This window comes from Camelina sativa, chromosome 11, assembly GCF_000633955.1.
Source record: "Camelina sativa cultivar DH55 chromosome 11, Cs, whole genome shotgun sequence".
Taxonomy (NCBI): Eukaryota; Viridiplantae; Streptophyta; class Magnoliopsida; order Brassicales; family Brassicaceae; genus Camelina; species Camelina sativa.
This window is the reverse complement of record NC_025695.1, coordinates 22,558,445-22,569,354: the sequence shown is the minus strand read 5'-3', so window position 1 is coordinate 22,569,354 and position 10,910 is coordinate 22,558,445. Positions and strand designations below refer to the sequence as shown.

The following is a 10,910-nucleotide window of genomic DNA, read 5'->3' as shown; positions in this document are numbered from 1 at the left end:
TCTTAAGCGGTCCAAACCCAACTTCCATCATGATCCAGCCACCGGTAACAAACACTTCCTACTTCGGAGCCATCTCTATGATCGACAACGCTTTGACGGCGAAAGTTCCGATGAACTCCACGGTGTTGGGCCAGGCTCAAGGGTTTTACGCCGGAGCGGCCCAAAAGGAGTTGGGATTTCTGATGGCGATGAACTTTGCTTTCAAGACAGGGAAATATAACGGGAGCACGATCACGATCCTTGGTCGGAACACGGCGATGTCGGAGGTTAGAGAGATGCCAATCGTCGGAGGAAGTGGGCTTTTCCGATTTGCTAGAGGCTATGTTGAGGCTAGGACAAAGTGGATTAATCTCAAGAACGGAGATGCTACGGTAGAATATAGTTGTTACGTGTTGCATTATTGAGGTTAAGGATATTTTTGTCGTTCTATATATTTAGTTTGACTACGCAATAATTAATAAAAAGTAAAAACTGATTATCTATCGTGTTTTCTTTAGTTTTGGCATTTAGCTTTTATGGTTTGTGTGTGGTGGATGTTGCGTGGGAGTTGTTTCGTAATTTATTAATAATATATATATATATATATATATCTAATTTTATTTTTGAGATTATGAGGAGCTTTTGAAAATAAATAAGGTGGTTTTTTTTTTTAATTTAAAACTATAAGGTGGTTTGAAGTGATAATATATTTCATTTTAGATATATTGTTTTATGTTTTTGGACCGACATTCTTACGTGGTCAGCACAAGAATTCTAAAGACCATTATAACTTTATGGACACATCATAAATTTGACAACTAAGTGAAGTAAGAATGTATAGTATTTGCTGATGACCAAAAAATAAATGTATAGTATTTGTAATCGTAAAATACTAGTAGGATTTAAGAGTGCATAAATTTTTTATATACTATATGAATAGCATACTAGAGGACTATATTGCATATGCTTGACAAGTTGATTACATAGAGATTCTATCTATCAAAATCATGTGTCACTATAATATCTAGAAAAGAAATCGGTTGAGTAGGTTCACTTGCTAAATGACAAATCTTTGCAAGAAATTAACAACAAACACAGTGGGACGACGTCTTACGAAAAATCTTTGATGCTCAATCAATAAAAAAATTTGACCATGTGATTTGGGTTAAACTTAGAAACATTAAGGTCAGAAAATACAAAGAAAATGCATAATTACGTAACGTCGGGCCTGATAATAAGTAGTACCCGACATTTTCTGACCATTTTTTTATGAAAGAACAAAAAGATTTGTGACACCAAAATTGTAACACCCAGTTTGGATTTCGGTTAACAAACATGCATAGCAGAAATCACGCAACCGACATCAAAATATTTATTGGAACTTTTTATCTCCAAACTCTTATTGTTTTTTTTCTTTATAATTGTTTTTAAATAAAAATAATATAATATTAATACATTCAACCACCAAATGCGATTACTTATATATAATTTGCAAATATTTTCGCTTAACCTCAAAACTAAGCAACTATCCAAATATATTTGAATATATATCCTCACCTTAGCAAATCGGTTGTTTTTCAATATAAGGTCAGCGACAAAAGGAATCTGATTTAACCATAATTTCAAATCTGCAATGGTTTAGTTTTGAAAAAAAAAAAAAAAACAAAAAAGAATAATGAAGAAAGCTTTTTCAGCTTCTTCTTTGGGTAAGGACAAATCTTCTTCTTTGACTCTCTTTTGTCTCTACTAAGGCCTCGTCTCCTCCAGTTTCTTTGCCTAGTGTTGCCGAGTCAGGTTTCAATTGGGCAAAAAATCTTACCTCTTTGGGGGAAATTCCCGTTTTTTCGGCTGAGGTTTCTATATCTTCAGAAGGTCGTCCTCGTGTCAAGGTTCCTAATTCAGTTTTTAAAAGAGGAGCGAAGATTCACGAAGACTTCATTATGGGAATTTTTTATGGAAATGCTCTATCTTATGGGAAAATTTGGGGTGTCTTGAACTTCTTGTGGGGGAAAGATAAAAGAGTTACGATCCACAAATTGACATCAAATGCTTTTCTCTTCCATATTCCTTCTCCTTCATTAAGGAATCGGGTGTTGCAACACGAATTGTGGCATGTGGGTGATTCTTCGTTTTTTGTCACGGCGTGGAAATCTGAGTTTAGTTACAACCCTCCCTCGTTGGAGCAAGCTCCATTCAGGGCTACTATAAAGGATATTCCCTTTGATCTAATCACTCGTGAGGGACTAAGTTTCATTTGTAAGCCGTTGGGTCGAGCAGTAGACCACAAGCTTCTCACTAGTATCAATTCTGCAGAAGTTAAAGTTATTGTAGATCTTATGAAACCTCTTCCCTCTGTGTTGGAGATTGAGCGAGAGGATGGCCATGTTTTGCTTCTCAAAGTCTCGTATCCGTGGTTGCCCCCTCTTTGTTCTTTTTGTAATGAAATTGGACACAAAGCTTCTCTTTGTCCTATTGCTCCTCAATCGAATGCTTCTGTGGTAGGCACTGAGAATAATTCGCCTACTGGTCCAACAGAGAAGCTTTCCTCGACATCTCCTTTGGGTAAAAAACAGGTATGGAAACCAGTTCCTAGTCGTTTTGCTTTAGGTGATAATGGTGTTTCAGTTGAATCTCCAGTTCCCTTGGATAATTTAAAAGAATTTTCTTCTACAACACCTATGGAAACCCAAACTCCTTCTTTAGAACAGCAGTCTTCATCAGTTTTAGATACTACTATTAGTGGCAAAACCCATGTCTTCACCTCTGTTCCAGAATCAACATCAAACTTACCAAACATCAACTTTGCTGATCAGTCTTTTGAATCGGCCACTCATACCACCCTCTCGTCAGCTTTACTCGCGGATGTTCCTCCACCTACAACAACCTCAAACCGTTTTGATTTGCTATCAATGGAGGTAATTGCTACAGTTTCTGGAGGGGAGTCTTCTTTGATGGTTCTCTTTGATCCTTCTTCCTCTTCTTCAGTTCCCTCTAAAGGGAAGAAAACGAAGAGAAAGAGGTTTGATCATCTATCACCTGTTCAAGGTGGCGTTCTCTCCATACAAGGAGGGAAGCGTCACATCCGATAATCTGTTTATGTCGAATAACTTTTTTTGGAATGTGCGAGGTCTTAATGAATCGTCAAAGCATCGACCTCTTCGCAATTGGCTTCGTTCGCATCAAATTTCTTTTGGAGCCCTTTTGAAGTTGCATGTTAAAGAAGCAAATAAGAACCAAATTTTGTCATCTTTTGGTCCGGAGTGGACTGTTTTATCTAATTACCAGTTTTCAGATTTGGGAAAGATTTGGATCATTTACAAAGCCCCTATTACAGCAAGAGTACTTTCAATGGACCTTCAGTCAGTTACTTGTGAAATTTCATTGGAGGATGGTACTGAATTTATATATACTGCAGTTTACGCTTCAAATGAAGAGGACGAAAGGAAAAAGCTTTGGAGTTCTCTTCGAGATACAGAGGTGAATTTTGGTTTATCAAACAGGTCGTGGATGATCATTGGGGATTTTAATGAGATCCTTAGTGCAACTGAAACCTCAATTGTTAATTTTGTGAGTTCTAGGCGTGGTATGAGGATGTTTGGAGACTGTTTAGCAGATTTAGGCTTGTTTGATCTTCCTTTTAGTGGTCCTAAATTCACTTGGACAAATAAAAGATCTGTAGATCCTATTGGAAAGAAATTGGATCGTTGCTTAGTGAATGGGTGTTGGCTGCTTAATTTCCCTACTAGTCATTGTACTTTTGAGGCCCCAAAGTTTTCAGATCATACTCCTTGCTCTATCAAGCTCCACACGCCGCCTCCTTCATATGGTACCAGACCATTCAAGTTTTTCTCATTGTTAACAAAGCATCCGAAGTTTATGGATTCAGTGTTGGAAGCTTGGATTCAGGTTGGAATCTCTGTATCTTCTCTTAAAGATTTTTGTTACAAGCTCAAGAAAATGAAAGGCCCTATGAAGTCTTTGATGAAAGCAAATTTTAATGATCTAGAGAAGAGAGTTATCCAGGCTCATTCTAAGCTTAATGCCCTTCAGTTGTTAGCTTTGAATGACCCATCTCCTTTCAATATTCAGAATGAAACTGAAGCAAAAGAGCTGTGGTTGAGTCTTTGTCTAACTGAAGAAAGTTTGTTTAAACAAAAGTCTCGTCTCAAGTGGTTGGGTGAGGGTGATTTTAATACATCTTTCTTCCATAAGGTATCTGCAGCTAGAAATGTAGGGAATGCCATAAAGCTCTTGTTTAAAGCGGATGGTTCCACCACTTCATCTCTCAAGGAAGTCCATGATCTAGCTGTGGATCAATTTACTGGGGTTATGTGCACTCTTGAGGGGAGGTTCAATCCTCATTTGCCTGATTTTCTAAAGTCTGTAATCTTAGCAACTTGTACTCTGGAGCAACAGTTTTCTCTGTCCTCACCTTTCTTCGATGAAGCAATTAAATCTTGTCTTTTCAAATTGCCTCTAAATAAAACTCCAGGTCCAGATGGTTTTTCTGCAGAGTTTTTTAAGGCTACTTGGTCTATTATTGGGAAGGATTTAACAATGGGAGTGAGACATTTTTTCGTGGATTCCTTTATCCCATCAGCCCTAAACGCTACTTCTCTTGTTCTTATTCCAAAAAGACATGGGGTTGTTGATTTGAAGGATTTTCGACCTATATCTTGTCTTAACATAGTTTACAAGATCATATCTCGCCTCTTGAAAAACAGGTTAAAGATTCTGCTTCCGGAGCTTATACTTCCAAATCAAACTGCTTTTGTCAAAGACAGATTGCTAATAGAGAATGTGTTATTGGCCTCAGAAGTGGTGCAAGGCTATCATCTTAGTTCAGGAAAACCGAGAATTACTCTTAAGGTGGACATTTCAAAAGCATTTGATTCAGTCATATGGGACTTTCTCCTCAACTCTCTTCGAGCTTATCAAGTTCCCCAGGTTTTCATTAATTGGATCAGAGCTTGTGTTTGTTTCCCATCTTTTAGTGTTAGTATAAATGGGGTTACTTCAGGTTTTTTCAAAGGAAAGACAGGTTTGCGTCAAGGAGACCCATTATCCCCAATTCTGTCTGTTATGGTAATGAATGTTTTGTCTCTAATGTTGAATAAAGCAGCAGTAGAAGGATCGTTCAATTATCATCCTGGTTGTGAGGCTCTTAAACTTACTGATCTTTGCTTTGCTGATGATTTATTGATCTTCCTAGAGGGTTCTGAGCTCTCTTTAAGGGGAGTTATGTCAGTTCTTGCAGAATTTGCAGAAAATTCTGGGCTGACAATGAATATGGATAAGACATCCATGTTTTGTTCTAGTCTGCCTGAGAGTTGTGTGACGAGGCTACAAAGCCTATTCAAGCTAAACCTTGTCTCGCTTCCAGTTAGATACTTAGGTCTCCCTTTTTGCTCCAAGAAGTTCTCAGTGAAAGATTGTGATCCATTGTTGTCTCAAATAAGAAAGAAACTCAACTGTTGGACTCACAAGTTTCTGAGCTTGGCGAGAAGGTTAACACTTATATCTACAGTTATTTCGGGCATTGTAAGTTTTTGGACTAGTGCTTTCTTCCTTCCTAAGCAGGTTATTCGGAGGATAAATGGCCTTTGTAGCTCTTTTCTTTGGCATGGAAAGGTAGATATACCCTCGGGGGCCAAAGTGTCATGGTATGACATATGTTTTCCTAAATTGGAGGGTGGACTTGGATTAAGGCACATTGGTAATTGGAATGAAACTTGTGCCTTAAAACTCTTTTGGTTGCTGTTTTTTAGAGCTGGTTCTTTATGGGTAGCATGGATAAGAAGTAAGTATCTTTCTACTTTTCCTTTGTGGGCGCTCAATGAAAACAATGCTACTTACTCTTGGTTTTCTAGAAAATTGCTTAAGCTACGTCCCAAAGCTCTTAAGTTTCTCAGCATCAATATTGGAGATGGTGATTCTACCTTATTCTGGTAGGATCCTTGGACTCCCTTTGGTCCTCTTTACCAATTTCTTGGTTCAGATGGCCCTTCTCACATAGGGATCCCTCTGTTTTCTACTGTTGCTGACTTGAGAAATGCAGATGGGTGGTCTCTCCCTAATGCTAGAACTGAGAGACAAGTTCTTCTTTACTCTTTCATCTCTACCATTACCATGTCATCAACAAATGATACTCCGGTTTGGGAAATTGATGGTCTTCCTTACAGGTTTTTCTCTTCAAAAGCTGTGTGGAATGCTGTAAGGATTTCAAATCCAAGAAAATTTTGGGCTCCTCTTGTGTGGCACAAAGCAGCCATTCAAAAACATGCTATTACGTCTTGGCTGTTTATACTTAATCGTAACCCTACTCTTGATCGTTTGTCTGCTTGGAGCTACAATGTTGAGTTAGACTGTCTTCTTTGTGGGCTAGCCTATGAATCTAGAGACCATATGTTCTTTCAGTGTGCTTTTTCTGCAGAGGTCTAGAGTTTGATAATGCAAAGGCTTCAAATCTCTTCTCCTCCATTTCTCTGGGATCATATCCTCCTTTGGCTGGCAACGATATTAGTATCAAAGCAAAAAAAACTTGCTCTCCTTCAAGGCTGGCAAGCTGCAATCTATGAATTGTGGCATGAGCGAAATCGACGCTTCCATGACGGTCTCTCCCTCTTCCCAGTTCAAGTAGCCAGGCACATTTTTTCCTCCATGGAAAATAAGTGTAATGCAATGATTCAGCTTGGTTTAAAGCGTGGGATATCAATTCTTCAATGCTGGGTTACATAAGGTTGTTTCAATGTTTAAAGTTTAGGCTTTGTTTCTCCTTTCTTATTCAGGCTTCTTTTGCCTGGATCCTTCTTCCCTTAGTTGTTAGTAGCTAGTAGTTTTCTTTCATCTTTCTTTTTGTAATGGTTATATCTTGTTTCTTTGTACTCTTTGACTTTATTTATGAAAACTTTTTAACAAAAAAAAAAAGAAACAGATCAAAATTTTATTCCATAATAATCTTTAACTATCCAATAACCAAAACCGAATTTAATTGTTTTGGTATTTTCCAATTAAATTAATTAAACTTAGTTTAATAATTAAATCAAACAAAAATTCACGAGCAAATGTTCTCGGTTTAACAATAATTACTAAACCAGTCTGACTAATCGTACGAGATCACCACCTGGTGCGCACCACTACACAAGGATTTCTGGTTTGGCTGGTTTAACCCATCGGTTTAATAATCAACACACCAACAGACACAAGAGAATCAAAACAAAATCCTCAGATTTGTGGTTGACCTCTCCGGTGAAGACGTTTCACACGCCGACACAGGCTGAGCACGACAAGGGTCTCCGGTGAACCTAGTGGTGCTGCAGCAGTTCACAAACTACGGCTGTGCAGTGCTTAAATCGAGAGTGTCAATATTGTCTCAGAGTAATACACAAACTTGCACTGAATGATCCATCTTTATTAATAGCTCAACCAATGCGTTTTATAGTTTTACAACAGAAGCAAAATAACTGAAACCCGAAAGTAAAGGACACGAGCTTGACAGGCTCAACTAAGTCCTATCAAGACGCTAACTGAATTGACTCAAACAAACTAGTGAGACCACGTCTCTTATTGCTAAATGAAGCAAAGACTAAGACTTCAAAACGACACGACAACAAGGACAAAGACTGAAAAACGACACAACAGAGAGAACAAAATCTGGAACCTTTATAAAAAAAAATTCAAATCTTTTGAATTAAAATTCAAGACCATAAATCAAGACCGGACCCCTCTCTTTGTCACCATTGAGAGGATTAAAATTAAAGAAAGATCTATGGTCAGATGGAGATTCTAATAATTTGTAAGTCACAGCTTCGGTTTATTACTGAGATCTGTAGTGGCTCTTTGGTTTGCAATTTGATTCTCTACTCTTAATTTATCTGGAATTTGAAAAATTCTTTCTTTTTTTTTTTTTTTTTTTTTTTTTTTTTTTNTTTTTTTTTTTTTTTTTTTTTTTTTTTTTTTTTTTTTTTTTTTTTTTTTTTTTTTTTTTTAATGGTATAAGAACAACATATATATGAAGTCAGGGGTTGGTAGATCTACAAGTGTATTACCGACAATAAAAGAAGATGTTCTTAGTTTATGCTTATATCTATCGATGTAGCTAAGAGCATGTGTTTCAATAGTTCCGGAGCCACAAAAGAGTTCATCTACACAGGATGTTTCACCTTCTCATTCTCCAAGAAGAAACTCTGAATTCTTCTTCAGTGGTTGGCTGCTTAGTAGGCGGTGCTGTTTCTCTTCTCCTAGTAAGTAGCTACCGACGTCTACTTTTAAAGACGTAAGGCTGGGTAAACTGTGAATCCTTTGGCGGGTCTTAAACAGAAAGTATTTGTAACTGGTAAGTTTCTTTCTTCATTGTTACATACATGGAAATGCATGAGTATTACTTACTTATGAGTATTAAGCCAACTTTGTATCTTCAGTGTGTGATTTTGATCCTCAGGCATCCCTGTTACTCAAAAGATCTGAGATTGAAGTTGCATGTGATGTGAAGATTTTAGTAATGTCATTGAATCTTGCTCAGTTGGGAGATTGTTGAAAGGAACACACACTATCAAGTGGTGTGGAGATAGCTTTTGTTTCATTTGCTACTACATCCGCTAAAGACTGGAAGAACAATACATAAATTCACTTTTGGATCAGAAGGTATAATTTCTCCCATTTTTAGTTTTATTTTTACAACTATATAAAGTGCACTTAGCGCGTTCTGTTTCATGATTTCAGATTGAAATGTTGTGGAAGATCAACCACAAGAATTTTGTAAACCTGCTTGTGCACTGTGAGGAAAAGGAACCTTTCACCAGGATCTTGATATTTGAATATGCTCCAAACGGATCACTCTTTGATTGTCAGTACTTGACAAAAACTACAATGACTTATGTTTTTGGCTCGTTTTATTTGTGATCCAAATGAGAAGCAAATCATTTATCTTTCTTTTTTGGGTCACAGGTCATTTATCTTTCCTTTTTGGGTCACAGGTTACTTAAGAATCGTTTTATTTGTGATCTAAATGAGAAGCAAATCATTTATCTCTACTTAAAAATAACCGTTGTAAAAAAAGCCAACTGTGCAATATACAAAAAAGAACTTCAGTATTTTGATTTAACTTTTGTGAGGCTTGTACAACGGTTATTTTCCAATTCCGAATCTCAATATTTTCCAACGGCTATATTGTATATGGTACAATAAACAACGAAACGGCACCGTTTAAAGGCTTAGCCGAGAGAGAGAGAGAGAGAAAAGTCTTTATTTTAACACCCGACGCTCCCTTCGTAAACCTAATTAAATTAAAGTTCTCTCTGCTCTGCTCTGCTCTCATCGTCTTCTTCCTTGAGAGGCGATTTGTTGATTCACTCCCGACGAAATCAAGTTCAAGAGAAGAATCAATCAATCTCTTGCGAGGAGAGATCCACAGTCTCTAGATAAGTTCTCTTCGCTTATTTTATATGAGGATTTCTAGATCTTTCTTTGCCTTTTTTGATTTTATCCCGTTTTAGGGTTTTCAATTTCCGTCGTATTGACTCTGTTTTGTTCTTTTTATCCTTTAGCGACGATCAATCACTTCCCAGTTCCCATGAAATCGCCATCTCTAGGTAATTTCGATTTGATTGTCGTTAGGGTTTCCGCGATCTCCAATAATTGATATCCCCCGAATTGCTTCTTGAAAATTTTGGGGGTTTTTGTTTCTCCGTGTTTCAGTCGGGATAATTCAGGGGATGAAGTCGATCAAGCCTTTGCCTAAGGGTGTTCATCACTCCAAGCGTTCTGGAATTATGATGTTTGACATGACGAGGAAGGTCGTGGAGGAACTCGTGTTCAACAATCTCGATGCGACCAAGGTCCGCAATAATCAAATTAAGTCCTAATCGATCGATCTCTCCCCTTCTACTTCTGATCTGGTTCTTTGGATTTCTTTTGATCGATCTCTCTATTTTCAGGTTTCTATCTTCGTGGGTGTTGTTTCGTGCTCTGTCAAGGTTGTGGATGATGGTGAGTATAGCTCCATTATGATTACTTTTACCTCATGATTAAGTCCTAATTTGGAAATATTTTACTGGTTTTGGTTTTCAGGATCAGGCGTTTCCAGAGATGATTTGGTTTTGTTGGGAAAAAGATGCAGTAAGTTGTGGTGATCTTTTATGTTTGATGCACATATGAAGGCCACTTCTTAGTTTTCGATTGATAAACTTACCTTAAGCAATCTGTGGAAACAGCCACTTCAAAGTTTCATGATTTGGAGTCAGCCAGTGAAAATTTTGGATTCCATGGAGGGGCGTTAGCGTTAGCTTCGATATCAGATAATCTCGTTACTGGAAATCAGGACAAATATATTGGGAAGCCTAATGGTTATCGAAAGGTATGGGATGACTTTGATGCTACTCAATACTCCTACATAGTTTGTGTGGCGTTAGGTTATAATTATGGTTTCAAAACAAAAATCTTACTTCTTTGATTTTAGTATTTTCGGTTAATGGTTTTCAACTTTACGTCTATTGGGTTTCAAAATCGTTTACTCTGCCTATAGTTTTGTGTGTGTCTGTGTTCCTTATAGGTTTGGTTTTATCTTGTGTATCATACGTTTTTGATTGCTTGCCAATTAACTAGTCACACGTTCACTCATATGATGAGCCATAACTACAATTGTTATGTATTGGTATGCAAATACTCCTTGTCTTGTTTCTATCGAGGTAATCTAAATTACCTCTCTGCTTGTCCCTGTCCCTTGAATGCATGGGGGTTCCTAGTCACCTTAAAATACAAATGCCTCGGTTTGGCTGAGGTAATATAAATTACCTCTCTGCTTGTCCCTGTCCCTACTGTCCCTGTCCCTTGAATGCATATGGGTTCCTAGTCACCTGAGCAAAGAAACAAATGCCTCGGTATGGTTGTCCCTGTCCCTTGAATGTATTGAGGTTCCTAGTCACCTGAGCAAA

At 37.6% G+C, this 10,910-nt stretch overlaps 2 protein-coding genes across 5 annotated transcripts in view; both read left to right on the top strand.

Moving 5' to 3' along the window:
• Window positions 7-604, top strand: LOC104724066 (dirigent protein 20-like). Its single transcript, XM_010442515.2, has one exon. The coding sequence runs from the start codon at window positions 30-32 to the stop codon at window positions 402-404; it is 375 nt and encodes a 124-aa protein (XP_010440817.1). The 5' UTR covers window positions 7-29; the 3' UTR covers window positions 405-604.
• The window catches only part of LOC104724065 (DNA mismatch repair protein MLH3-like), a 3,460-nt gene continuing 1,789 nt past the window's right edge, over window positions 9,240-10,910 (top strand). Inside the window, exons 1-6 of one of the 4 annotated variants that reach the window (XM_019232552.1) lie at window positions 9,240-9,402; window positions 9,525-9,569; window positions 9,652-9,815; window positions 9,915-9,966; window positions 10,048-10,095; window positions 10,191-10,910. In XM_019232552.1, the coding sequence (XP_019088097.1) occupies window positions 9,551-9,569; window positions 9,652-9,815; window positions 9,915-9,966; window positions 10,048-10,095; window positions 10,191-10,429 (522 nt within the window). In that variant the 5' untranslated portion in view covers window positions 9,240-9,402; window positions 9,525-9,550 and the 3' untranslated portion in view covers window positions 10,430-10,910. Of the gene's footprint in view, window positions 9,570-9,651; window positions 9,816-9,914; window positions 9,967-10,047; window positions 10,096-10,190 lie in introns of all 4 variants that reach the window. The other 3 variants (XM_010442513.2, XM_019232553.1, XM_010442512.2) reach the window with 3 other exon arrangements.

Excerpts from the sequence above, each read along its gene's own strand:
- LOC104724066 (XM_010442515.2), top strand. The coding sequence starts at position 30 with ATGATCCAGCCACCGGTAACAAACACTTCCTACTTCGGAGCCATCTCT.